This window comes from Xenia sp. Carnegie-2017, unplaced genomic scaffold, assembly GCF_021976095.1.
Source record: "Xenia sp. Carnegie-2017 unplaced genomic scaffold, XeniaSp_v1 HiC_scaffold_19, whole genome shotgun sequence".
In the NCBI taxonomy this organism is placed as follows: Eukaryota; Metazoa; Cnidaria; class Anthozoa; order Malacalcyonacea; family Xeniidae; genus Xenia; species Xenia sp. Carnegie-2017.
The window spans coordinates 8071970-8099677 of record NW_025813481.1 but is presented as its reverse complement, the minus strand read 5'-3'; the positions used below and the strand labels follow the sequence as shown (position 1 = coordinate 8099677).

Here is a 27708-nt window from a genome sequence, read left to right as displayed (position 1 = left end):
CTTAGCCTGGTTTATTTTGTGCAGTCTTTTGTAATTTAAATTACTATATCACGCAAGATTAGTTGATGGCTATTGGGAATTTGGAATTAATATTTTTTCGAATTTGATATATTACAGTATTTTTACTGCAATAGCTGTTACGAAAGCTACTATTATCAGTTTACTGAACAGTTGTCAAAATTATCCTGTACATTTTTCTTCAGCCTGAATTGATTCTTATATTGTTTTGATTTATGGAAAAATTCAGTCTCGATGCTCTCACTAACTTGGTTCTCATAAAAAAAGTGTGTAAATTGAGCTCGTGATCTCATTTTTAAATTTTAATTATTGTGGATCCATCCTAATTTGCTGTCGAGGAAAATTAATTAGTGAAATTGCGACAAAAATTGCAACATTAAAACTATTTTAAGAAATTAACTCTATTGAGATCAGTGATTTGCTCGTTTGAATCTCCGCAATTTCATTGGCTGTTCCAGAATTTCTTCTTATTTCAAAAACAACCGGCCATTTTGAAATTACTATTCGCATTTGAATAGGAATGCCTTGAAAAATTGTCGTTTCAAAGCGTAATTCAGCTTCAAGAATTTGAATTGGACGTCGCATCAAGGCTGTGCTGCATTCGGGCATAATTCTTTGTAGTTTTTTTTTGTGTGTCTTGTTAACCACATTTGCCGACGACCGAAAGTTGAAAATGGCAAAACCTTCAATAAACGTCGAAGAGTCCATTCTAGTTGTCCCCGAGGATGGCATCTTGGGATCCAGTGTATTGATTCCGATGGGTATCAACATCAACAAGCCAAACAACGAGACAAGATTGAGGGAAGTTTTCAATCAATTCAACGATGCATATACGGATATGATGGACTTTCTCACGCAGATTGTACCACTTGCCCATCAACACTTTTCAAAGTAAGATTTGCTATTTTTACTTTGAGAAATAAGTAGGATTTTTGAAGTATGCCGATTTGTGCAGCAATTTTATATAGTGTATTATAAGTGTATTAATTTATTTTGTGTACAATTATTTTACTGCATCAAAGTTTGTACGATTTCAATAGAATTTGTATCAAGTGAGATTTCAGGTATTTTTTCACAGTTTTCCAAGTATATGTTCTTGCTGACATTTAATGTAATGAATTTCTACATTTATGATAATCAGTTAAGTTTGATAACTTGATTGCATTACCTTTGGGTTACAACATGTCAATAAATTACAAGTGTTATTGCATTCTCCTCCCAGATCTGACAACCTCCTCCTGCCAAAGACCCCGTCCAAAAAGCGCCTTGCTGCAACATGGCAGCAACGAGTAGAAAACAATGAAAATGTGGATCCTAACATCAACCAAGTGGAAGAAGTCCCCTTTTTGAGGCGGTCAAACAGAATCTCTCAGCAGATCAACACGTCTTCGAAAGCAGATAATCCAATTAAGCAAAGAAAGACAAGAGCACAAAAAAAAAAGTCGTCATCATCAATATTGGAACAGGCGAAATTCACATCAACAGCAAAAGTTATCCTCAAAGACTGTCAATTGCCATCAAACAAACTGAAACGCACATTGCCAACCAGTCCCTTGGCAAACAAACCAGCCAAGAAGAAGTCCAAATCAAGTGATGAATCAAGTGTGGACGAGGAAGATGTAAACTCTAACGATCTACCACCATCCAAAATTATCAATCATATTCCCACAAGGGCACCAGAGAATCCCAATTCGACCATTGTTTCTGGAAATGGTGTCCAGTTAGATGATACCAACAATGTGAAAAGTGTTGCTGACGATCAAGTTTCTCATGGTAGTAGTGTGGAGAAAAAACCTGAAATCAAGAAACTTGATGAAATAGAAAATAAAGAACATTGTAAAGTGCCACACAACTCTCCCGATATCCTTCCTAATTCCTGTATAAGTACTGAACCCAACAATGTGACTGATGCCGTTTCCCCTGCATCTAAGACTGTGAGTAAAAAAATTGGGCAGCCAGATTTGTCTGACACCAACAAAACGCCCAACGAGCTAGCTCAAAAGATAATTGCTCCTGATGCACATTCTGTTGTTTCTGTCAATGAAGTGAATGCCCTAGCTACCAAAACTAGTCACCAACAAGCTACTGCAATGACAAACAAAGAGTCTGAAGTTAAGTCATCTGAACCCCAAATTAGTCTTCCCAGCAATGAAAATGACATTTGTAATGACATACGTCAAAGCCAACGACTATCTAATCCTCAACGTAATGAAATCGGTGTGAAAAATGGCATACGACGAAGCCTGCGATTATTTAAACAGGATTGTGTTAAGTCCAAACCTGTAAGCAAGGAGGCTACCGATCCAGTTTTGCTTGTGAAGAATCAAGAAGATCCAATGATTGAGCGTGAAATAATTTCACAGAAACCTGAATCAAAACCAACTGTTGTGAATCAAGAGAAGCAATTTACAAAGGCAGATCCTCCTGCCACAGCTTTGAGTTGTGTAAATGCTCACGCTAAATTCCTTGCTCCTTCAGATCCACATGCAACACCCCTTGGTCCATCAAATGTACCTGCCACATCTCTGGGTCCATCAGATCCACTTGCCCAATCCTTGGGTCCCTCAGATCCACATCCCACATCCTTGTGTCTTTCAGACCCACCTGCTACATCCCTGGGTCCCTCATATCCACATCCCAAATCCTTGTGTTTGCCTGATCCACCTGCTACTTCCCAGGGTCCCTCAGATTCACATCCCACATCCTTGTGTCTGTCAGATCCACCTGCTACAACCCTGGGTCCCTCAGATCCACATGCCGAATCCTTAAGTACATCAGAACTTAGTGCCCCACATCATTTTGCCAGAGCGCTAAATACCTCTGAATCAAGTCATTCACATCTCAAAGACCCAAATAGTAGAGTGCTAGATCAAGAAGCCACGAATTCAGTCTCTGGAGCCAATGATATTGCAAACATGGATCGAAAACCCACCAACCCAGACGTACATGTTGCAAACATTAATTCAGAAAATGCAGATGCGCACCTTCAGAAGAATGTTGTTCAAACAACACCTAAACGCCAGCCGACTCGGCGTAGCGCTCGACTGTCCAGACGCGTGAGTAAAGTATCTTCAGGGTTTGTGAGGCGCACGTCCAGAAGATCGAGCCGGAAGTCTTCACATTACAAGAAACCAATATCGTTGAAACGAGTTGAAGTTCCAATGGAAAATATTGGTATTGAAAGTGATGGCAACGTTAATGATTGTGCCGAAGTTACTTGCCAGGAGCAGTCTTCTTCAAATTCTGAAGACGATGTCCCAAAACTATCTTCAACAACTATAAATACACCAAATAACGTCAGGTATTATTATTATTTTCACTATACTTATATGTATTACATTCCCTCTTTTCACTCACGAAGTTTTTTTGAAATATTTAATTCCGTGTGCGTAAAAATCAAAAAATACATGCGCGAGTATTTTTGCCATTAATGCTAGACATATCATCTCTACAAACGGCAATATTTCCTTATGCTTAAATTATACAATGAAAATCCTGGGCAGCCGGTAAAATCATCTCGTTTTTTCTAATTTCTTTCAACACGTCGTATGCTAGCGTGCAGAAGTCGAGTGTTTATTACTGATTGTGCAGTTATTAAAAATTTCTGCGCAAGTTGCAAAAATGACGTCAATATTAGACCAGAGATAATCGTCCGAAAAGCAATGTTTTTCTTGTAAATTTTTTAATTACATACGTTGTGTACTAATGAAATGACTGGTGATACTTTACCGGTTGTCTGGGATGAGAATATTGAGTTTCTAACAATTTATCCGTGCATTGAAATAAAGACGAAACGATGTATCTGCTATTTTCATTGAAGGGAAGGCTACACGAGTGTTTTGCGGAAAAATTTGGCCGAATGGAAGTTCGGCCTTATTTGCCGATAGGCAGTCTCTCGGTTATGTATTTCGTTCAGTTGTTTTATTTCACGTTTGTGCTGAACTGAACGCGACTTTATCCAACTTACGTCAATGCATAGGCAAGAAAATTCACTTTTCAAGTGCCTTGTGCGTCGCACTTGGTATTCAACATGGTGCGTTGTGTTTTCATGTCAGGTTTTATTTGTAATTTTCTTCGCCTTTTTAATTAAGCACCGTCTGCGTGTCCATTGATCATATGAAGGGAAAAAAGGTACTTGTTTTTATTTGGAATGATAAAAATGTATTTGGCAAGGTCTTTTTTGACTCATCTTTCGATATTGACAATTTTTTCTCTGCTTTTTCTGTTAGGATGGAAAGGTTGCAGATATCGTTCAAAAGTTGAACGGAAACAATTTGCACAAGGAGCAACCAAGGTGAGTTTTCGCATCGTGATTTACGGAAGAGGGATTTTATTGGCTGGGTGCAACCTTTAAAGAAGTGTACAGAAACTGTAGCCACTCCCCCCGGTCGTGCATTTCTCCTCCCGGAAATTCTAGTAAGACGTACATTCGACAATACAAGGTGTACAGAAACTGTAGCCCCTTCCCCAGTCGTGCATTTCTCCTCCCGGAAATTCTAGTAAGACCTACATTCGACAATACAAAAACTCACAAATCATGCATAATGTTTCTTGTCGTGTAGCGTATGCAAGACACCCAATGTCATTCACAGTGTAAGGAGAATTGGTTCCACAATCCAAGGATCCACTCACAAACCTTCTAATCTTATTGGAAATGTCAAGACCATGATTAAGAGGCCGTCTGTTAAGAAACCGGATGCAAACGTACGTGCTCTGCTTTAATTTGTTGACTGGAGGATGCAAGGGATTGTGGGTGACAACTGGGTGGGTTTATGATGGCAGAATGTTCACTTTCAACGTTATATACACATTTAAGGTAGTGCTGCGTAAACTCCGGTGGCTTCATCTCCGGCTACTAGTGAAAAAACTCCTGCTCCAGAAAAAAGCACGAACTTCTGTCAAAAAGTCCCGGCTTCTGTTAAAATAGGCCTCAACTCCAGAAGAAAGTTTACAGCGTGCCCGAAAACTCGTGATATTTTGAAGCGGAGCATACCGTTTCTCAATAATTAGTCCTCGCCAGATTAAAAGCTCGCATAACATGTATTTTAAAATAATTGTCACTCTTGGACTTGCTAGTTTTGGATACAATATGCCGTCATGTTGTACATAAAATACTCTGCTTCTGTGGAAGTGTTTACTTTTTCAAAATCAATAACTTATGTTTGCTGTATTTTTGTTGGAGTTTGGATATTTATTTAGTTCGACGTTTACGAAAACCTTCGTTTTTTCCTGAACTCAGGCTCCGCTGCACAGCTTTACTACAAGAATTCCAAGATGATCTGCCATTTTCAATAAAACGTACAATCCCCTCAACAAAAAAACGGGGAAATTTCTATGATTTATTTAGCTTATTAGAGTGCGATGCATAATCCAAGCATCTGATAACAGCTCAGTGAAATGCACTGTTTTTCCGTGCATTGGCTCTCTGATATTCTACAAACTTTTGTGTTTCCGGATTCGAAACTAAAACCGACGAGAGTGAGATCTCATAATAATTTTAGAAAATTTTGTCATTTAAGTGCAAATTATCAATGTGGTGTTTCTTGCTTAATCTTGCAAGAATACATTAGGAAAACAAACCGCTCTTCAACAATTCTCTTCTGTGCAACTTGGTACACGTTATACTTGTGCAATTTAGGAACTGGTTCGGCAGAAGATGCTCGAATTGCAGCGCAAGGAAGCGAAAGAGAAGGCCCGTAAAGATGAGATGGAAATGAACAAGAGGCTATATGCTGAAAAAATAAAACGGTCAGTTGTGCGGACGTCAATCTAACGTTAAATGAGGGGACCATATTCATATATTCTGCTTTGTCAGGATGGTATCTTTGGAAAGTAAAATAGTTTTCAAAAGAAATTTGCCAGGCATACCAGAAAATACATATGAACATCGTTACCCTCAACCCCCCGTCATATTAAAGTACGATTGACGGCAATGTCAGTCAGTTAATTGAGGCTCCTATGTTATTAGTGTTTAGTCGCATGATTAAGGAAATCTAGCTTAAGTTCTTACGTAGTTGAACTGTGAGAACAGCGCCAGTCTTTTGTAGCGCGCCAATTTAACAGTTGTTTAACTGTTAAAACAGTGGACGATCTATATATGTAAACAAATTATGTTGTTTGTTTTGGCAAATGAACGTAATGATTTACTTAAAATCGACATTCAGTTTTTTAAGCGCACTCAAGTCACCGAATGCGAAATATAGAAAAGGCCATTTCGATGATATTTTTCGTGCCATGCACATCTTATTAGCTACACATGGGATTACCATAGTGGCAGCCAATCAACTGCCCTTTTTTTACCTTAACAGGAATGATGAAATGGCCAACCTCAGCCATCAATCCACTTTAAACACACAGCGAAGTGGCCCTTTTGTATATTCCTTATTATTGCGTGACAATTGCCGTGCACGATTACCGCATAAAAGCTATATATTCATATTTCAGTTGTTTCTCAAGTGTTACGGATAAAATTGAAAGCGTCATCACTTTTATCTCCACCAATTTTTAGAAAACGGGAGGAAAAGCAGAAGCGTGTTGCCGAAGCCAAAGCGACACGTGACCGCGAGGAACTCGATAAAAAACAACGTCTGATTGAAGAAAAGCATCAGATGTTCCAGGCCTCCGAACAGGCGCGTAAGAAACGGGAGGGTGAGTATAAATCTTTGAACTAAAATACATGGAACGCTACCTGTAATAGAAAAGCCTAATAGTTTTTTAAGCCAAATCTTACACCCAGACAGGCGTGTGTAGTTCAATCAATTGTCACCACGCGAGAGAATCCCGAAACACTACACACGCGTGTCTGGGTGTAAGATTTGGCTTCAATTATTTACTTCAGGAGCGTTCCATGTATTTTAGTTCAATACATGAAATAGATCAAGCAACTGCGGAAGTTTTTTGTAGAAGCAAAGTCATTGCATGATGTGTTTCCTGTTTCGCCGAAAATTCTATTGCCTGGGCATATTCTAAAAGCTCTCTCACCCTGAGCAGGGCCTCGAAATCGCCTCGTGATCATTCCAAAACAGTATTTTCTCTCCACTGATTTTTGATTCGAAATTCTTTGAGCAAGAATTCTACCATCTATGGTCGTTGATTGGTGGTAGCGCATCGAGTGTAGGCGGGCTTTTAGAATGCAGTGTTGATGGAGGAAGTCATGAAAATGTTATGTGGTTACATGAATGTCACATGATTTGCAGCTACTGCACACGTGATCACTATGTGAACATTCATTTTAGAGCTCTAACAACGTCGCTCATTTGTTCGAGCAAATTCCGGTGGCGTAACCAGTCCGCAAGTTTTGGTCGTGCTATGTAAATTTTATATCATTAACATTATTCATTTCTTCAGAAATGTTTTGTTTTTACAGTGAGTGAACACACAAAAAATTAACATAGCAGGATGAAATTCGCTGGCTGGCTACGCCACTGAGCAAATTAGTCGCTAGCTGTAAATCAAAGCCTTCTCACACTCCTGAATGTCATATTTGTCACGGATATAGAAAATGACTTAACGAAAGGTCATTATCACGAAACATTCCTGGATTTATATGGCATCGGAAGTCGTGTGCATAGCAATAGACTAACAAGAATTTCTTAGTAAAAACGGTCTGAAATATGCAAGTCGCGAAAACTTGATATTCAATGTTGTTTTCATGAAGTTCTTTGCATATAAAGAGGGATTTTTTGATACAGGCCTTGTTTTTGAAACTTCGTACCATTTTTTGATTCCTATATTTCTGGGTTTTTTTGTCGTGATTCGAAGAAATTCGTCATCTTGATGACAAATGTATTGGTATACTTCCCTGTGATGGTCGTTCTTTGAACAGTCCAGTTTTAAGTTTGCGTCCAACGTAAGCATGTCATATTTGATCTTGCAGATGACGAAACAAAGAAACGGCTTCGCGAGCAGCGTACGAAAGAGGCCGAGGCAAGGCGATGTAAAGATAATATGGAACGGGCGAAGAAACTGAAGGAAAAGGAAGAAGAAGAGAAAATGTACCGCGATATGCTCAAGCGAAGACAGGTATCAGATCTGTTTAATCTTGTCAAGCAGGTTTTTTTATTATAGATCTTGAGCAGCACGAGTTCTTCAAAGTTCTCTCGACGCTTGTCTCCAAAATTAGTACAATTTGAATTACATGGCTGCAAAGCAATTTCCAAGGGATTTTTACTTATTGAGTTCGTCTGGTGTCAAAAAATGAAATTGTTTTAGTATATACTTTCACCATCGTGTAGTTTCATGAAACAATGCACTCGACGACTGATTTCTTTGGAATTTTGGAATGGCCTCATAGTACTTGGTTTCTGCATTGTTGGGAAGCATGCCAAGATTTTTTGTGAAAAATCCTATACTTTCAACTATATTGTGTCAATTAAAATGATTTTCTGGGGGCAAAGAAGAACTTTCTTTGATACTGAAACCCCACTGATTTCTTTCGAAAGCCAATTCATTTTCAAGAGAACTCACTCTGTCATTACTAAATACATCATTACATCATCCGTCCCATAAAACGTGCCAACTATGGCCACAGAATAAGAACATACAGAAGAGTCACTCGTGTCGTAAACTTTGATGTTTTTGTCCTCGCGCATGTCGTGCTGCGCATGGTGGCCGCCATTATTCCAGCCAGATGATGAGGGTTTTTGACTTTTTCCCAACCTTTAAAATGATCCGAAGTCATTTCTTGAGTCAAAATATACTTGAATTCATTATTAAGTATACACCTGAGTGCCTTCTGTATAATCATTATTCTGTGCTATGGCCCTGCTCACAACCTTACATAAGGATACACCCCCCTTCCCCCGCCCTAGTGAATGTCTTCTAAGCGTAGTGTAGTTAAAGTATAAATGAATGGTTATTTGAAAATATTTTGGAAAAAACTAAAAGAAATAATCAGTCACTTGAAAAGTTACTACTTTTTCACTGCAGGAACAAGAAGAGCAGGAGCGTAGACAAAAGATCGAGGAGGAGAGACGCCTTCACGAACAGAAACAACGCGAGCGAGCTCGTGAAAAAGAAGAAGAAAGACAACGAAGGATAAAGGAGATCAAGGAAAGAGAAGCGAAGAGATGCGAGAAAGAGGATGTCGCCAAAAAGTGAAGGATGAAACGTAAGTTGATGTTTCGACAACATCGATTTTGTTTGTACTTAAACAAGAAATTTAATAGTGATGTACCGATATGGGCGTATCGGCTCTAAAATAGAATTATCTGTATCGGTATTTCTCTTGCTCATAATACTGATATTTAGACATTTCTTTGAAATGTCAATACAATTGAAACGAATCGTGGTTTAACAATACTAAATATATTTGCTTAACAATTTTGTTAAATTAATACTACCTAAAATTTGTTAGTTCTACGTGATATTAATTTCCATTGACTATTGTGTTGTGAAATATGGCTACAGGGTAAACAACCACTTTGAATTTCATATATTTTTTATCAAATGAAAACAGTCACTGGTGAGCACAAAGTGGCCTACTTTAGATGTTTAAGTTTTGTAAAATGGTATAAAATATCGGTTAATCGGTATATTGATAAAATCCTATGTCTGTGCATCACTAAAATGTAATTTGTTGCAGACTGTGGGAAGAAATCTTTTGTAGGCTTTCAAACGTCTGAGTTGCTGACGCATCGTTTACAGAGTTTAGCTCGGAAGTGTCTATTGCATTTGATTAAAAATCAGATGTCTGAAGCAAGCTAACTAAATCTTTAGGGATAAAGAACAAGATGAAAAGGAAAAACGATTGATTCAAACAGTCAAGGAGAAATTGGAAGAGGAGAGGAGGTTAAAACAAGATAAACTTCAGATGGAAGAAAGAGAGAGGTTTGGCCTGCAATATTGGTTTGTTCAATAGCAAACCCTTCCTTGTCTCGATTACTGTTCCACTTTTTTATGTATTACTGTTCCACTGTTTTATGTATTACTGCCATTGTCGAATTTGGAATAGCTCTCACCTAAAAAATTTCTTTTATATAAATTATCAAACCATAAACTCTATCCCCTCAATGACAAACAGACGGATTGTACAGTTAAGGACTAGTTTCTATAACTTTTTTATGTTCAATATTTTTTCCCCAACGAAACTGTCAAAGTAACCTAAGTTTTTCGTCTCTTAGATACCAATTACTAATTCTATATTCTTGAAAAAAGTATGAAGTATAGGCCACATATTTTGGGCCGACAACTTTAAATTTCTATGTTTTCTGCTTTGAAGGCAAGAACAAGAAGAGCAAAGGAAACGAGAGGTGCAGAGAATGGCTGCTCTTCGAGCACAACAAGATGCCCAATCTTATCTCATGACACCTCCGCCTGCACAAACCCGCCGGCCTGCAACTGACGAGAACTACGACATCAGCGACTTACGTAGTGACGAATCGACAGACGACGAAGGCGCTCCTCGTAAGAAGGTCCCAAGCTGGGCTCAGGGAATTACCTTGAAGTCTGCCTTACTACGCCAAGAAGAACCGCGAAAAGTTTTCGAGGCGCTCATTTCAGGCTTCGTACCCCACGCTCCAGATCTGGATAAGATATTCGTGAAGAAACGAAAACGCTTCTATCAGCGAACGAGCTCGGCTCATTGGGGCACCCCACCTTTGAGATCAACTTGTTCGTAGCGTTTTCGTAACATTTTATGTTATTAACGCGAAACAATTACTAGTTGTTCGAATCTAATTTAATGTTCGTTCTCCCTTCGATTGTCGTCTCTCTTATCATTGTATATAGTCCATGTTTTGTTGTTTGTTTTCAATCGAATCACTGGGGGACGAAGGACCAGCTTTCTTTACGACTGTACATTGACGTCAGCGGTTATTTGGTCCTTCCAGTGAACGGTAAAGGCAATCGTTCAAATTCTGATCTTTGCATATGGAGAAGTTTTTTAAGAAAAGATGAATAGCAGTACTTGTCGCAGAATCTTAAAAATGAACGAATATATTTTTTACAAATATTGTCATTTTCTTCATCGGTCTTTACTGCCAATGAATTGCAAGTGTTGGAGTTTTAGAAAATAAATGCGAATGGTAAATCTTACGGGATGATGTTGATGTGAAGACAATGGCAATGAAATAAAGTCTTGCCCCGTGAGAGAACTGCTTAATTGTGCAAATAAAATACATCCATTTTAAAACGCGCACGTTTATCGACATGGAAGACTGTGTTGAATGAAGTCAGGGGAACGTAAGAAATTTTTATATAATGTGGACAATTATTGTGCATCATACATTTTGTAAATATGAAGAATTAAACTTTTGTTGTATATGATGAAATAAATCTATACTGTGAACTCGGTTTGTCTTTCTTGGCTTCTCTTAGAGCTCGCCATAGCGAATCATATTCCTTCATTTAGTTCTGTGAACTGCATCTTTTTGATTCAAATTACTAAATTTCAATACATCATGTGTTTTTGACTTCTAGGCTTCTTACCAGGTAGCTCTAAATTCAGTATCCTTCCACATGATGAGCCCTCCTTTGTATCCATAATTTCCAATCTCTAGTCCCTAGTATTTTAAAGACTTACATTAAAGACGTTATCTACTCCCATTGATCCCTGATTGTCCCATGCTCCAACGACATCCCAAACAAATATGGTTGCTGAGTAATGCGCGTTTCAAGATATCGTCCCGTAGTTTATCTACAATTGTTGTTTCTCTTCTTCGACATTTTCATCAATTCGTTTGGTGATTTATTCAGAACAGAAGACGTAATCCTATTAGTGCTGTATATGTAAGTGTGAATTTGACGTTTTCGAAAAACCTCTTCGTAAAATTTTCAGATGTATTGTGTACATGCCAGTTATCATCGCCAAGACAACGACGATGATATCAAAATGTCCCATCGAAAATAATGTGTTTCTGATGCATTCTCATCGTTTTTACCTACGAAATAAGTAATTCAGATGGTTTGGGTAGTTGCTGTGGTTTAACACTCAATTATCAGCTGTGAAGCCTCAAATTTCTAATCATATTGTGTTTCATTTTGTTCATACGAAAAGTACCTGCGCTCACTTCCCTGGAGGCAAAGCATTATGTCTGTAGTTTGTACGTTTGTGAGAGACCAGTGGTAAAAGGAAGTTTTGGACAAAAGAGCTCTTCCAATTGACATGATTGCTTGCTATATTGTTTTAGTAGCTTCAATTATGCAATCCTTTGCTATGATTCTCTTCATTTTTCATGCTTTTTCTGCATTTTTCCAGCATTCAAGATGTTTGCATTTTGTTCGCATTGATTGTCGTGTTTTTGGTGTTCTTCAACACTTACATATTTCAAGCTGGACTTGTGTTCTTGCTCATTCGAAAGTTCAAGACAACAATCACCATAACTGTCTTTTATCTTTTTCTTTCTCTGGGTTTGCATGTCTGGACTATGGTAAGTTATAGATAAGTGCTGAAATTTGTTTGCTGGTGTTACAGCTGAGTTATCTTTGGACTGAAGGGGGGGAAGGGGAATAGCATTTTAAAAGATAAGGGAGGGTCATTTGAATTAACTTCTAGCCTCTAGATGAACACCTGAAATCCAGGAATTTTGGCTAAAAGTCATTAAACTATTTGTCGTTTTAATAATCCACTTTACAACATAAGTTAATTCTTTTAGACACAGTGGTGAAGCCAACCAGATCTTTTACTTTTACCATGCAAAATTTTTCAGCAATATTGTCATTCATTTCTTTAGAAAATTAATTCCATTCAACTTGTTTCAATGAATGGACACAAAATATTTGCATCATAGGAGTAAAAAAAACTGGCTTTGCTACTGCATAGATAGGTTTGCTAAATGTATTTCCATTTGAACACTTAATATGCAGTCCTTGTTAATGATTAATAAATTTTCAGCCATACTTCTTATTTATAATAAATAAAATCTTATTTCTGAAATTGGGATGGAAGTGTTTGTTACTCATGATGATTGTCCAACTTCTCCATCACTATTATATGTAAATGCAAAATATACTGTTTGTGTGCAAGATATATTTTTTTGTTGTAGACAAGGAAATGGGGAGATCCACAGAAGTACATTTGGGATGGTGGATATCAAGTTGTTTATGTAATTCAAAGATTAGGTATGATGCTATTATCTTACAAGAATGTTTGTTGGTTTTCCCATGGCATTTGGTTTTGTCTTGAGCTGCAGTTTTTCTTTGATTCTCATTTGGTTCAGCCTTCTTATTGTGTTCTGCCATATTATTTAGTTCTCCTGTCGTATTCTGTTTTGCTTTGAGATAAAGATTTGTCTTGCCAATATTTGGTTCAGGTTTTGTCGAATTTGTTTTTGCATATTTTGCCATATTATGGCTGCAATTTTAAGAAGTTGATTCTGTTAACCTAGCTTGACATTTCAATCCGCATTATTCACATTTATCCATAAGTTTCCAAGTGATCAACATTGATCCCTAACATTGGATGCTTGATAGATTATCGCGAGCAATGACTTAGGTCTTTCTTCACCTGCGTCGTGTCTTAATTTCATCGCGCATGCGTTTTTGTATGTCTTCTCCGATTTTCACCGCTCTCAGTGAAATATCTATTGTTAGACAATTTCAGTAGTATAATGGCGTCGATCAGTATTATTTTTACCAAATCAAGAATTGCCTTTATAACAATTATAATTTTTGCTGTATACCTATCAATTACTAAATCCAATGCATAAATATTATTCAGTTGATGGATACTGTAAAATTTATGAACTCCACAACAGATTGCGGGAAAGGAACATTTCTCAATCTTGCAAGGGAAAGCAAGGTGTTGGTCCAGTTCCATCGAAGAATAAGAAATATACCGAAAGGCCACTCCTTTGAAATTTTTTTTTGTGCGCCATGCATATCTCATAACGCATTTGATTACCATAATGTCAGCCGGTAAATTACGGCTCTGATTGTTATCGCATTCATCTCGATATTCTTCTCGTCGGCAAAAATTGTTTCTCTATTGATAATTTTTTAAGAAATTTCGATACATTTTCCGTAACTACGCCCAAAACCGCGACCATGCCACGCCCAATTTGTCGGCAAATTTTCATGATATGACCCCTCAGAAACGTAGACTTCGTCGCTACGCCCATGGCATCGAGTCGCTCATCGATATGGACCTACTCTTTACTCTTTATGCTGTGATTCCATCTCGAAAAATTACTATTGTGTACATTATTTTCCAGGTTCTGTTTTATATTACTATTATTACAAAAGAACGTGCCTGAAGCTTGGGGATCCAAGGTACTACCAGGAGTCTCAATGGTTGCGCAACGAATTTGCGCGTCTACATTAATTTATAACGACGGGTTGTGAGTGATCATCGAGTTAGAAGATCTGACATTGATATCATGTTGAGTTGTTCGCGTGAAGGTCTGGGGCGAGTCGTACGATATGTTGCGTTGACGATGTTCGTTGGGCGATGAAGTATCCGTGTTGAAACGAGTTTCTTCTCTGCGAAACATGGAAATTATTTTGCCTTTATTTCTCTATCAACCAACAAGGTTGACGTTTGTTGTCACTTAAAGTTTACGATCAATCAAGACAATCGAATTATCTATCGTCTTTTCTACTGTTTTTATGTTACATTTATCTTTCTTGTCGCAAGAATGTTTTTCTTTCACCTCAAATCAAAAGTATCTGGTAAAATGTTGCCATTTTTTATGTGACGTAAATAAAAAATCCCTAAAGAATGTCTTGGATCCAGACTTTTATGCATGTACGTATATATTATAAATAAGTTTTTAATTGTAAATATACAGCGGGTTTAAGCGTGTCGTGTTCCATAGTATAAGACAAAATATTAATATAAATAAAATTAATATAAGTTAAGATTTATCCTTAATTATATAAACAATAAATTGATCAGTGTACGATTACTCTTAAATAAAGTTAACCAACGTTTTTGCTTGGATAAAGTTATGTTACATAACAAGTACATTATCCAACCTTTAAACTTGAATAAAGTTATGTTGTATAACAAGTACATTATCCAACCTTTATACTTGAATAAAGTTATGTTGTATAACAAGTACATTATCCAACCTTTAAACTTGGATAAAGTTATGTTGTATAACAGGTACATTTTCCAATCTTCATACTTGGATAAAGTTATGTTGTTTAACAAGTACATTATCCAACCTTTAAACTTGGATAAAGTTATGTTGTATAACAAGTACATTATCCAACCTTTAAACTTGGATAAAGTTATGTTGTATAACAAGTACATTTTCCAATCTTCATACTTGGATAAAGTTATGTTATATAACAAGTACATTATCCAACCTTTAAACTTGGATAAAGTTATGTTGTATAACAAGTACATTTTCCAATCTTCATACTTGGATAAAGTTATGTTATATAACAAGTACATTATCCAACCTTTAAACTTGGATAAAGTTATGTTGTATAACAAGTACATTTTCCAATGTTTTTACTTGGATAAAGTTATGTTATATAACAAGTACATTAACCAACCTTTAAACTTGGATAAAGTTATGTTGTATAACAAGTACATTATCCAACCTTTAAACTTGGATAAAGTTATGTTGTATAACAAGTACATTTTCCAATGTTTTTACTTGGATAAAGTTATGTTATATAAAAAGTACATTATCCAATCTTTATACTTGGATAAAGTTATGTTATATAACAGGTACATTTTCCAATCTTCATACTTGGATAAAGTTATGTTATATAACAAATACATTATCCACATTAAATTGGTACACCTTTCGAAAACAACTATCCACCATGTGCTAAAATCGGAAATATAGTGTTTTCTGTTATTGGCATAGCGATTGGCGTGTATTGAATTTTATTTAAAAAACACAACGTGTAAAGTAGTACACATCAAAACTTTGTAAAGTAGGAAAAGCCTGTAGCCCCAGCCTGAACTTTTAATTGCTTTTGCACCTATTTTCAACACTAAGTACGCATTTCATGGATTCATTAAAGTTTATCAACGATACCATATCCAGAGAAAAGCTAACACCACAAGCAGTATAATAGAACTAATGTTCAATAAGATCTTTTCCTTTCGACTTTCAAACAACATATCGTGCTCCGGAGTCATTGCTTCATCGAATTGCGATTCTGTATTGCTCTCCGAGAAATCTTTGTATCTTGTTAGCTCAATGCCTATATACATGGAAATTCAATGTTTTATTTATAAATGGTGTACAAAGATAATATTTGGAAAGATATTTAGAAATTGCCAGTGCCCATAACCAGACCAGGCCAATGAGTGAATAAAGTGTTTTTAGCTACATTCATACGTAATACACATTTCTTTTGCAAGGATAAAAGCTTTTCCGAACACAAAAATGTGCAGAATAACCCACCCACTTAGCATAATGAACAAGATTTGAAATTTCAACGACAGGCCGATTTTTTTAGATCCCTTTTTCGCTACATCCTACATAATCGAAAAGCTGGCTTGTGTCATAAAGGTGAATTTGCCTGTGTTCGACACAGGTACCTTACCGTTATCTGACATGGGAGGTATGGGACTTTGGCCAGTGGAATTGTTGATGGTGTCGTTCGTAAAATCATTCTTCTTGCTCCTCAATGTCGTCCAGGTTAAACCGTTTAGTTGTTCCCTTGGTATTGGAGCAGTTAGTAGACTGATGATGACAATTGTAACGACACTGACGAGGAACAAAATGATTCCTGCAACGAAGAAATTCTCATATTGTAATTTACGGTACAAAGCAAAATGAATATGACTAGTTGTTAGAACGCACCGAAGTACATGTAATTTAGGGAAGCGAACCCAGGTCGCGTGTCTTTTTCACCACATCCAGGACTGTCGTAGATGTATTCAGCTGCAAACCTGGCTGCAGCCAATAGGAGGCCAATCACGAAGCCACTCAGTGCTCCCTTTCCATTCGCTCTAGGCCACATAAGTCCAACAATGAAGATTGCCATGATCGGTGATCCAAGTAGAAACTGGATTGTTTGAATATAACGAAATAGCTTTCCGCTTCCTCCCCCTAAAATGCCAGACACAAGTAGTACGAACATGGTTCAACCACGCAATGTTTACTAGTCCATTGCGTGTATATCTTTGAAAAGAGATTGCTCGATGTTTTCGTACTTTCAATTAAGGGCATCCATACTAGTCCCAGGATCACAAGAACGGCAACAATAACGCGGCCAACAAATAATTTTTCACGATCACTTGCCTGTCAAACAACTTCGAATCAGTAGTGAAAGGCACGATAAAATAATAACTTTATAACACACTTCGTTGATTACGAGTTTAACCTACAACTTCAGGAAGGAAGATGCATTATTGTCTTGGAAGTGAGCAGTTTAAATGAGTTGCAGTACTGCTTCTTTTTTCCAAAAGCATTTTTATTAATGTCATTTAAATGTCCTTTGTAATTTCGGTGAGTATTCTGTTAGCTTCAATTACAACTACTGAGATACTTAGCACTTAAATTCCCTTGTGCTAAACTAAAGAAAAAGCCCAACGAGTGCGCTGCTTTGCTTTTGTTAGAAGTAATCATTATAGTCATTATTATGATTGAAAATTATAACAGCCCCGAATACTAGCCCCACCACCATATTCATCAATCTGCCGCCGCAACAAACCCCAACAAGTTCCCACAAAATACATTCATTTCCATTTAGGTAACATCATAAAGTAGTTATCACCAACCCTCTTTCTTATGCGCTGCCATATATCAATGGTGAAGATGGTACTCGCGCTGTTGTAGACGGACGATAAAGACGACATGACCGCAGCCAACATTACAGCCATCATCACTCCGACCATTCCGGTAGGTAGAAGATTAAAGACCAATCTACACAAAGACCAATCGATATCGCTCTCACTGTGGTGGTTGGGAGGGGGTGGGTGGGTGTGTAAAGTCTATGAAACATTTTGCTACGCATTTCCCTATAACGCATCCATACCTTGGATAAGCCAAGTTGGAGCAACTCAGTTTGTTTCCACAAGCTCGTTCACAGCTCTCAGCGTCCGGACACGCGACATCATCTTTGTAAAGCACCCTGCTGATCATTCCAGGAAATACCATAATGAACAAGGGAATGATTTTGAGAAATCCGGCAAATATAGCGCCACCTTTGGCGTGCACGACATTTTTAGCGGCGAGAGCACGCTGCACCATCACCTACATCATTAATAATGTGAAATTTTTTGTTTTATTCGCTTTTATTTATTTTATAATTTTATTCGGTGCAACTCGTTTACTTTCCCCTGCTGTAATGTTGATCACAAATTTTAGTCAGTTCTTATAAGGGATCTCGGAGGTAGTTCTCAAGCTGAAACTCTTTATTTAGCAGTGCATGGTCACGGATATTACGCTAAAGTCAATGCGTAATGGATCTTTCATGGACTTGCATGGAACAGTAATCGTTTATAAAAAGTACGTAATTAAAGTTTTCGAGCAAAAACTGCTTTTAAAAACAAGTGAAAAAAACCCGATGGAAGGAACTGACGTTTTCACGTGCACGACTTCCGTCGAAAAGGTGAAATGCAATACCAGAAATCAGTGTAACTGAACTAAATAGGAGTCTGGGGCGAAACTTGAATGGGGAAGGGGGGAGTGAATTTTCATATGAATACATGAAAATTAACCCTCCTCCCCGATGAACGTTCTAGTTTCTTCCCTGAGAAGAGTCAGCAACCGACCCTCAATTAAGAAATAAAAGACGTTTACTGTGTTTGCACAGGCTTATGCAAACCCGGGAGATCTTTGGTAGAACTCTAGAGCAGATCAGTGCAAGCCCGAGACCGAAGGTCGCACCTGCTCTAGGCCAATCAGCGCACGCGTTTCATTGTGTTTATTTTATAACAGACAATATAAGAGGGTTTATTTATTACCGAAACCAGAATACCTGATCGGTACACCAGTACCAAACTTCCACAATAGGAAGTGCGAACCAAACACCGAACCAAGGAAAATCGGGGTCATCAAACGGTCTGAACATGTTGTCCCAATATGGAGTAAGACCGTAGCAACTTGAGCTCGCGTTTGCATGCTCTCCTGGCAAGCTGCCATTTATAGTGACGTTCTCGACAACTCGCCAGTTACGACCGAATGATTGTGGGTATTTCTCCCAGAGTTTTTCCAAGCCGCCAATTTCTTGAAAACCTGAAACAAAGCATTTATCGGAGTATATGGGGAGTATATGGCTAATAACACCAAGCTAAGTAAATCTCCGGTAGTAAAGTTGTACTTTTCTTCCTTTTCTAACGTCCAATTTTAGTGCACAACACAAACAAATAAGAATCACCCACCCAGAATACTGAGAACTACTGCGCCGATCAACATGATGGTCACTTGAAGAAGGTCAGTAAATGTCACTGCTTCAAGTCCGCCTGAAGAAAATATGCTATCGATGAGAAAGCAGTATGCGATAGTAGTATGTCTGGTGCGCTACCACACAGTAGCTAACGTCCATGCACGTTGCATTGCTACAAAAGTACTGCATTGATATCGATTACAGTGCGACTTTTAATCCTAATCAAGACAAGTGTCTTTTGGTGTTATACTTAAAAAGACGACTTTTTTGGGGGGAGAGGACAGTCAATATTTAACATTGATGACATCATCGTTTATTTTTTACCGAATAGTTTCCATAAAAATATACACACAAAGTTTTCTAGGTCAAAAGATTTTTATTGCTTCTTCGATATTCAAGTTTTACCACGACCTTACTTCTAAGATGGGAAAGTCGTCATTATTGTCAAGTGGGGAGTGCCTTAATATGGCCAAACAAGCGGGGAAATCATGACACTAAGAGTCGAACCATTGAAAATTTAGAGATTACCGACAATGACATAAACAGCTGTAATGGATAGCACGACAAACGCCGATATGTAAATATTCCACCCAGTTGCCTCTCGAAAGTACACACTTCCAGCATATATGTCGATCTAAGAAAAACGAGAAGATGGTGTGATAAAGACGTCAATTCAGCTGAACCACTAACTATAAATATCACCTTGCTTCACATACCGATATTTTGGTGAAAACGTAACTGACCAGCGTTATGAAAGTGAGTATCGTGCGAATCGACTGACTCTGATAGCGTTTCTGCATGTACTCTGGCATGGTGTATATCTAGACATGTGACAGACAAACAGAAAGTAAAGAGAAGAACTGGTCTTTTTCACCGTTCGACTACATGTTTTCAAAATCTGTCAACATTATATGATTTTCTTACTCCGGAGGTTAGGTAAACCGGTACGAAGAAATATCCAAGGATTAAAAGCGTCCACGATGCCTAAAACGACCATTCAAAATTAGCGTGAATTTTTAAATTACTGGGGCCGGTTTCGTGAAGCCCGGATAGCGTTATCCTTTGGACAGCAAGTTTTTTTAAGCTTTTATAAAACCTTTTAAAAAGCAAAAGTATGAGAGTCGAACTGAACAATCGCTGAAATAAAAATGTTTTCGAAGATTGCGAAATTTCTTTGTGGTAAGAAAAATATAAACACCTTTTTTACAAGTTTGAAAATTTTCGCTATACAATGGATAACGTTATCATGGCTTCGTGCCATCGGCCCCTGGTGAATCCACAGTTTTCTTAAGCTGGTTGTACGATAAGGCAGTGTTTTTAATTTCACAAGACAATAATTGACATAAGCCATATTACGAGTCCTGAGAAGGAGTGCTTGTATTGGTGTTGACTGATGTTTCGACATCCCTTAGCGGTAGTTTTTACTTGACTTTAAATTCTCAGTCAAAATCAATTCAAACATTCCCTCTCGGGACTCGACTTATCGTGAAGGTCAACGTATCTATAATCATGCGAAGATTCTTGCATCGATATTTTGATCACCTGCCATTCGTAACAAATAACAGCGATGCCAGTTGCTGCACCATCACCCGCTATACCAATGAAGTGAGTTCCACCAATGTTACTGGCAAAAATACTCCCTCCAACCATCCACCAGACCAAGGAACGACCAGCGAGAAAGAAGCTTTCAGCCGATTCCTCTTTTCGCCCCCGTCGAAATTTCACCTAAATTGTAACATGGTAAATTTTGACTTCAAGGCAGATGACCCTGGACAAAAACATACCGCTAGTCCAAGGCCTATCGTAACAGCAAAGTAAATGCCAATGGAAAGCCAATCTTCCCAGTGTAACCTGCGGCTGTCTTGTCTCATTTCCCCTGTTTCAGTAAAAGAAAAAACGAAAACTGCTGGGGAGTGAGCCAAAGATGACATGTTCACTTAATAGAAATATTTACACAACACCTAGGCTTCTATATTCGTTTCGTAAATTTTTCTTCTCTCCTTTTTCTCCATCCCATCCTTTCTTCCTCAATCTTTTACCCTCCCGCTTTATTTTCTTTCTCACTATCAATTTACCTCCTGTCTTTTCAAACTACCTTTATCTTTCTCACTATCAATTTACTCCTGTCTTTTCAAACTACCTTTATCTTCCTCCCTCTCTAGCTTCCTCTCAAACTCCCTCCCTCCTTCTTATCCTCTTCTTCTCTCCCTTTCTCCCTCTCTCACAATATTCCTTCATCTTCCTTCCTACCAGTTTCTGCTCTTCGGTAAACCAATTGAAAAGAATTTTAATGAAGTTTGTCTCTTCTAAGGACTAAAAAAGGGACTCAGCCTCCATCGTAGAAAGTGTGACGCTCTACATTAGATGTAACCACAAAGACCTTGAAATGTAATTCAGCGATATTCTGGTTTGTATAACCTAGCTCTGTTACAAATTACATTTACTGGCACTAACCAGTCTACGTTAATTTTTCCGCGTTTACTTACTGTAGAAACAATGTGTAGAAACGACAAAACTAAAGAAATAGTTATGAAAATGTCCTGAAATTTACATTGGACCGAAAGTTGCGGGTTGGCTACCCTACTGTTTGTATTAAAGCGTCTTTGACTTATAACATGTTGCCAATGACGACAATAACCTCCGCGATTTCTTGCTTGAAAAAGCCCGTCTATATATTTATATTGTGTTTTGCAAGATCACACAAGTAACGCAATCAAATAACACATCTGCATGCCAAGTGGAACCTAACTACAAAGCAGAAAAATGTTCGAAACATAGAATTTCCATTTGCAGAATTTGCTCTGTGATAAAAAGACCTCTTGACACCGACACAAATGACAGGTGAAATGAAATAAACGGACGAGATTGCTAACGCTATCGACAACCGTAGCAATAACAATCGCCACTCGCTATTTGCAGAAGATGTAACTTCAGATTCGTTCACTTTGCGCGCAGATAAGATAATCCTCATCAAAAAGCTGCCTAGCTATTCAACGATAACGTGCGTTTAACAAAGATGTTTAATACCTTTTTCTCAATCTATCTTGAAAAATACGATGGTTCAAACTAGAAATTTGAAGTGTACCACGGCGTTTAGCTGAAATGTATAGTTCCAAATAATGTAATTGGAGACGCATCTCCTTGTCATAAAACCAATAATACCAATTTTTTTTAAACTGGTCGATTAGAGTGGGGTTTTTATGAATAGTGAACAAGAATAATACTTTGTCACATAGTATTTTTCTTGTTCTTGTTTACTTTTCCAAAATATAGTGTTCACCCACACAACCTGTCATAAAGCATAACTTTTTTTCAATGGTAATGGAAGAGCATTCGAGCCGATAGAAATTTGACCTTTGGCTCCTAACAAAAAACTTTTCGACCTTTGATATGCTTTGCTTTGAAGTTTAACATAAACTTAACCGGCTTGGAGCTCGAACTGAAATGTGAAATCAAAAATGTGAAATCATTTATTTCTTAAATTTGGCTGCTCCCTAATTACTTTCACTTCCGGTGATTGCAAATATGGCAAAACCACTCAACTCTTGATGACACGACGTTTTTCCGGTACCAATTGTCTAGTCAGCAGGCTCATCTCCACATAACACGCAGTTCATTATTTAACTTTTAATTATCGCTCGTCGTAATTTTATTTGAAAGTCTTCCTACAAAGCCTACACCTCACGATATTTTACAGCAGATAAACATGTACAAGGCACCGTGGATGGCGATTTTTATTAGCATGCTATGTCTGTCTTTGATTTTTGTGGAACCTGTTGATTCCGACGAAGGACACAGCCACGGAGAGCATGGACATAGTCACGACCATTCGAGCTGTAGTGACCCAGGACACAGTCACGATCATCATGGACACAGTCATGAGCATGGACAAAGTGACGAACTATAAAACGCTCTGTATCTGGTGTAGCTGCGAATACTTAGAAATATTAATCGACGATAATCAATCTTGTAAAATCGCGTTCTTACATACATTGCATAGTAAGAAGAGTCTTTGGTTTATATCATATAATCATGTGGCAAATGAACTTAATTTCAGTATCATGTTGCTTCTTATGAATGTGTATTCTTTTATGTTATGATTTTCGAAAATTGGTCGACAAAAAATTTGCAGTTTTGCGTTCGAAACATTGAATTTTTCTTTGAAAAATTTATTTCGCAATCCCAAACTTTCTTTTATTGAATTACGCTTTCGCGTCGGCCGTGTGCTTGAATTTTTTTGCTGCTGGTCTAGATAATTTTGCCAACGAATGCAGATGAGAATTACGCGTACATGTATAAAATAAGCAATATATTACTTGTTCTGGAGATTTCGATCAGTCTTTGAATATTCAAATCATGTGATGATTGATGTCTTTGTTATTCAGCAATCGTCAAGGTTGAATTAATACTTGTGGCGAATCCCACGAAAATGATAACACAGTTATTGCACAAAAAGGACAGTTCACATTAAGGTGATTTAAATGTTAAACATTAAGGGCTATTTAAGTAAAAACAGTTCCTTAAAAGGATCCATAGTGAATTGTTCTCATTGCAATGTTGTGTTGTGAGGATGATTTGGTTATATTGTATCTTACTAAAAACAGTTGTTTCCATTCATATGTCAATTTCATGCTTGGTCCATCCAAATTGATGATAGTTATTAAATTGGGAAATCACTGTATCAAATGCTGTTCATTTCCATGAGGCACTGTTCAGTGAAGACGTGGCAGAATTTTTGAATACAATCACTTTGTGCAAAAAAGAGGGCATAAATCACGAAATTTTAAATATAGCACGATCTGTTGATTAATTGTTGTTTATTTCATTGGTTGTAGATCTGTTTGGGATATTGAAGTATTTTTGAAAGAACTTTACTTTAGTTGTATCTAGATATTTGTAATTAGTATGCACTTACCAACTGACAATATCTTTTCAAAGAACCAACCACATACTTTTCACTGTAAAAATCAAATGGCTTAGTCAAAACTGGAAGCTACATTCACTTTGAAAGATGTCACTTCATTCATAACTGCCGTACTAAATCTACTTAGACAATCTGCAAAATGGTATTTGACCTGTAGATTGCAAATGACAAATGTTGCTATCAAATATTTTCCAGAATGTATTTGCTGTTGTGAAAATAGGCTAGTTCTGCAATCAACACAAAACTTTAACAGTCATGTTTATGATGTGTTGAAAGTGCTTTGGTCAGCTATTAGGTAAATTTATTTGTGTTGGTAATATAAATGCCTACCCAAATTTCTGCCAAGGGCAGCGTCGACTCAAAACGCTCAAATAACACGACGTTTTGCACAAGAATTGTCCTATGTGCGGTCGTGCGGGCTCACCACCCATTGTCCGCTTTCAATTTCGTTACAATTGTATACGTGTTATTGTTGGTTTGTCGTGGTTGCAAATTTTCCAAAAGGTCAAGACTGTACGGTATTTTAATCTTAAGAAAACATGTTCACTGCAGCGTCGAAGGCGATTTTTTTATGTTTGCCTTTAATTTTGTGGCTATGGTTAACTCAAAGGAAAACCACGGACACAGTCACGGCCATCATGGACATAGCCATGATAACCATCACGGTCACGGTCATCACCCCCATCACGGTCACAAAGAGCATGGCCACGGTCATTTGGATGCAGAACATCACGAGCATGAGGATCACAGGCATCTGTATTACAAACCGAAAGATCATCCGTCCATAGATAAAAGTGAAAAGAAAGTTGAAACAGGTCATCAAAAAAATAATGATTCGGACAACGGCAAGGCAAACAGTCATGATGGTGGACACATTCATGGTCATGAAAGTTCAAACCACAAGGAGAAAGATCACAAGCCTACTGACCCAGGAAAAAGTCCACAAAAGCCAGAAAAGGTTCATTCTCACAACCACCATGGACATTCACACAAACATGAACATTCACACAAACAAGAACATTCACATGACCATGGTCATTCACATGATCATGGCCATTCACACGATCATGGCCATTCACATGATCATGGCCATTCACACATGGAAGACCATTCACTAAAGCAAAAGAAGAAACCATCCAAAATATCTAAAGATCGTTTTGCTTTGTCCACATGGGTAAATGCACTTGTTGCAACCCTTTTGATAAGCGCTGCCCCCTTTTTTTTGCTCTTCTTCATCCCGATGGATAAGAATACAGAGGAGCAAAAACCAGTGTTAAATGTACTGTTGAGCTTTGCATCTGGCGGATTGCTTGGCGATGCATTTCTCCACCTGATTCCCCATGCCATTTCTCCTCATTCACATGGAGAAGATGGCAGTCACTCCCATTCACATTCTCACGGAGGAGAGGGTGGCCACCATGGTCATGATAGAAATATGATAGTGGGGATGTGGGTATTGGCTGGTATAGTGGCATTCTTGATGGTTGAAAAATTTGTTCGTCATGTCAAAGGAGGCCATTCGCATGGTCATAGCCACGCCGTCAATGTAAACAAACACTCTTCGAAGTTTAAGGAAGATGAAAGTGAAGAAGAAACAAGCAATGGTATGCTTGCTTTACGTCATCAATTATTCAGTTTTATTTAAGTCTTGCACTAGTTAATATGAATATTTTTTCGTTTTTTTACATGAAAATGTTTTAATATCCATGCACAATGTGTTATATTGCCATCACTTTTGCAATTTTCGAATGAAGTTGAAGTCTTTCTAAACCATCATGTGTCAATGCAGTTCTGTTTACACATGGATATAACTTTTGAAGTTACCACAAAACTCCTTCATTTTCACCATGGGCTTTGAATAATTAGTGGTGTCCCATTAAGTGTAATTTAGTCTTGCTAACTACCATAAAAGGTAAACTGCTTGTGGTTGAAACTAACCAAAAATAGACTATAGTCCGGCTTAAAGTTACACTGATTTTGTTTATTCTTCAAATGATTTGTTTTCATAGCATACACACTCAAATTACTTGAAATGCTGGTGTGTCTTGGATGCAGTCATTCAGACATGGGCAGTGCAATTTTTCACAGGAATGGCAATTGCGCGAGGCATTGGCAGGAGGAAATTTTAGCTATTGTTTCTTTTAGTGTTACTTGGCGAAAGTCACATCCAAATTAACCAAAAGCTTTATAAACAATTGATAATTGGAGTATTAACTAAAAGTATTTTACTTTTTTGCATGGATAAAGATCATGATGATGATAACAATAGCAAAGAACATGCTGATGGTGGCGAGAGTGATATTAAAGTAGCTGGTTATCTAAATCTTGCCGCTGATTTTGCACATAACTTCACTGATGGGCTGGCTATCGGTGCTTCGTTTCTCGTGAACAGAAACCTGGGGTTAATTACAACCATGACAATCCTGCTACATGAAGTTCCTCATGAGATTGGAGACTTTGCAATTCTCGTGCAATCAGGCTGCAGCAAGTACAAAGTAAGGATAGCATGAGTGAGCTGCCATTTTTTGCTTTTTCTTGTTGTTTATCTTAATATATTTGTACACATTTGTGATCCTGCAGGCAATGTTCCTACAACTGACCACAGCAACTAGTGCAATGGCTGGTACCATTTGCGGTCTTTTGGCCGAAGGCAGCAGTAACTCAGCAACCTTGTGGATCCTACCTTTTACTGCAGGTGGCTTCATATATATTGCCACTGTGTCTGTCATACCTGATCTTCTTCAAGAAAGCAAACTTTGGCAATCTATTAAGGAAGTAATTGCTCTCTTTGTCGGTGTACTTATGATGGTTTTGATTGCCAAAATGGAGTAGTATATTTTAAATTCTTTGGAATTTTGAGTTGGGGAATCCTCATGAGTATTTAGGTTTTGCACAAGTTGAATGAGCCATTCATTGGGGATGCTAGGCATTGTTGTTGTAACTAGGTAGATGAACATTAATTAGATAGATCATTTGGTCATTCATAGCTTTTCTTTACAATATTTTTTTGTATCGAAGCATTAAGCATTGTAAGTATTCTTTTAATGGATTCTCATTCGGAATGTGTGACAATGAAATGTTTTGTTTTCACTTGAAGCATTGTTTTATTCTAAGAATTTTTTTATGCCATGGTCAACATTAACCACTAGGTAACGACATATGCATATGTAGAGACAGCTGAGCAGGCATCTCAAGGGGTTATGTGAGGCATGGGCTCAGGTGTCAATCATTACATATATCATACGGTTCATATCATACGGTTCATACCTATCGGGACATGACTGTGAGACCATAACAGCAAACAAGGAAGCTAAATTGATCATTTTTATTTCTTTACTTTATCTACTTTGTTCATCCACATGTCAATATGAATTACATGTGGTGGACAGTTTGCCAAGGACATGAATCCTAATCAAGGTCTGACCCATTGGCCTGACCACCCTTGTGTCAAACCAACTAACACTTATCGTCCTAAGCATCCAAATGGTAAGTATAGTGAATTAGGATGTAAAATATTTACATGTTGC

At 37.6% G+C, this 27708-nt stretch overlaps 6 protein-coding genes across 7 annotated transcripts; 5 read left to right on the top strand and 1 right to left on the bottom strand.

Moving 5' to 3' along the window:
• Positions 1–509: 509 nt before the first annotated feature.
• On the top strand, positions 510–11305 carry LOC124438970 (inner centromere protein-like). The gene is made up of 11 exons (XM_046989165.1): positions 510–909; positions 1241–3319; positions 4110–4149; positions 4248–4312; positions 4581–4722; positions 5657–5766; positions 6527–6666; positions 7895–8040; positions 8947–9127; positions 9736–9846; positions 10238–11305. Exons 1-9 carry the CDS (start codon positions 692–694, stop codon positions 9115–9117), a joined length of 3111 nt encoding a protein of 1036 aa, XP_046845121.1. The 5' UTR covers positions 510–691; the 3' UTR covers positions 9118–9127; positions 9736–9846; positions 10238–11305.
• Positions 9417–10637, top strand: LOC124439407 (inner centromere protein-like). The gene is made up of 3 exons (XM_046989632.1): positions 9417–9427; positions 9736–9846; positions 10238–10637. Exons 1-3 carry the CDS (start codon positions 9417–9419, stop codon positions 10635–10637), a joined length of 522 nt encoding a protein of 173 aa, XP_046845588.1.
• A 299-nt stretch (positions 11306–11604) lies between the features above and the next one.
• On the top strand, positions 11605–14959 carry LOC124439202 (transmembrane protein 138-like). 2 transcript variants are annotated; one of them, XM_046989431.1, is made up of 4 exons: positions 11605–11745; positions 12215–12386; positions 13002–13077; positions 14169–14959. In XM_046989431.1, the coding sequence occupies exons 1-4, from the start codon at positions 11621–11623 to the stop codon at positions 14276–14278; spliced, it is 483 nt and encodes a 160-aa protein (XP_046845387.1). In that variant the 5' UTR covers positions 11605–11620; the 3' UTR covers positions 14279–14959. The 2 variants fall into 2 exon arrangements, with proteins under 2 accessions (XP_046845387.1, XP_046845386.1); XM_046989430.1 differs by lacking the exon at positions 14169–14959 and having other exon boundaries at positions 13002–13248.
• Positions 14960–15782: 823 nt separating this feature from the next.
• LOC124438348 (sodium/glucose cotransporter 5-like) lies at positions 15783–22694 on the bottom strand. Its single transcript, XM_046988413.1, has 14 exons — positions 22285–22694; positions 21042–21133; positions 20800–20982; positions 20182–20241; positions 19974–20078; positions 19786–19891; positions 19253–19333; positions 18850–19106; positions 17905–18122; positions 17648–17792; positions 17081–17168; positions 16728–16976; positions 16468–16653; positions 15783–16122 (listed from the first exon to the last, which is right to left on the bottom strand). The coding sequence occupies exons 2-14, from the start codon at positions 21126–21128 to the stop codon at positions 15944–15946; spliced, it is 1944 nt and encodes a 647-aa protein (XP_046844369.1). The 5' UTR covers positions 21129–21133; positions 22285–22694; the 3' UTR covers positions 15783–15943.
• A 2082-nt stretch (positions 22695–24776) lies between these two features.
• On the top strand, positions 24777–25826 carry LOC124439406 (zinc transporter zipt-7.2-like). Its single transcript, XM_046989631.1, has one exon. The coding sequence runs from the start codon at positions 24777–24779 to the stop codon at positions 25824–25826; it is 1050 nt and encodes a 349-aa protein (XP_046845587.1).
• Positions 25827–26418: 592 nt separating this feature from the next.
• Positions 26419–27013, top strand: LOC124439405 (protein catecholamines up-like). The gene is made up of 2 exons (XM_046989629.1): positions 26419–26676; positions 26762–27013. Exons 1-2 carry the CDS (start codon positions 26419–26421, stop codon positions 27011–27013), a joined length of 510 nt encoding a protein of 169 aa, XP_046845585.1.
• The last annotated feature ends 695 nt before the right edge of the window (positions 27014–27708 follow it).

Coding starts and splice junctions, on each gene's coding strand:
- LOC124439202 (XM_046989430.1), top strand. CDS start 11,621: ATGCGCGTTTCAAGATATCGTCCCGTAGTTTATCTACAATTGTTGTTT. Junction 11,746..12,214: donor ATCCTATTAGTGCTGTATAT/GTAAGTGTGAAT, acceptor GCATTTTTCCAG/CATTCAAGATGTTTGCATTT. Junction 12,387..13,001: donor GTTTGCATGTCTGGACTATG/GTAAGTTATAGA, acceptor TTTTTGTTGTAG/ACAAGGAAATGGGGAGATCC.
- LOC124438970 (XM_046989165.1), top strand. CDS start 692: ATGGCAAAACCTTCAATAAACGTCGAAGAGTCCATTCTAGTTGTCCCC. Junction 910..1,240: donor GCCCATCAACACTTTTCAAA/GTAAGATTTGCT, acceptor TTCTCCTCCCAG/ATCTGACAACCTCCTCCTGC. Junction 4,150..4,247: donor ATCATATGAAGGGAAAAAAG/GTACTTGTTTTT, acceptor TTTTTCTGTTAG/GATGGAAAGGTTGCAGATAT.
- LOC124439405 (XM_046989629.1), top strand. CDS start 26,419: ATGGATAAAGATCATGATGATGATAACAATAGCAAAGAACATGCTGAT. Junction 26,677..26,761: donor CAGGCTGCAGCAAGTACAAA/GTAAGGATAGCA, acceptor GTGATCCTGCAG/GCAATGTTCCTACAACTGAC.
- LOC124439406 (XM_046989631.1), top strand. CDS start 24,777: ATGGTTAACTCAAAGGAAAACCACGGACACAGTCACGGCCATCATGGA.
- LOC124438348 (XM_046988413.1), bottom strand. CDS start 21,128: ATGAGACAAGACAGCCGCAGGTTACACTGGGAAGATTGGCTTTCCATT. Junction 19,107..19,252: donor AGTAGTTCTCAGTATTCTGG/GTGGGTGATTCT, acceptor GCTTTGTTTCAG/GTTTTCAAGAAATTGGCGGC. Junction 18,123..18,849: donor GGTACTGGTGTACCGATCAG/GTATTCTGGTTT, acceptor TTAATGATGTAG/GTGATGGTGCAGCGTGCTCT.
- LOC124439407 (XM_046989632.1), top strand. Junction 9,847..10,237: donor CAGATGGAAGAAAGAGAGAG/GTTTGGCCTGCA, acceptor TCTGCTTTGAAG/GCAAGAACAAGAAGAGCAAA.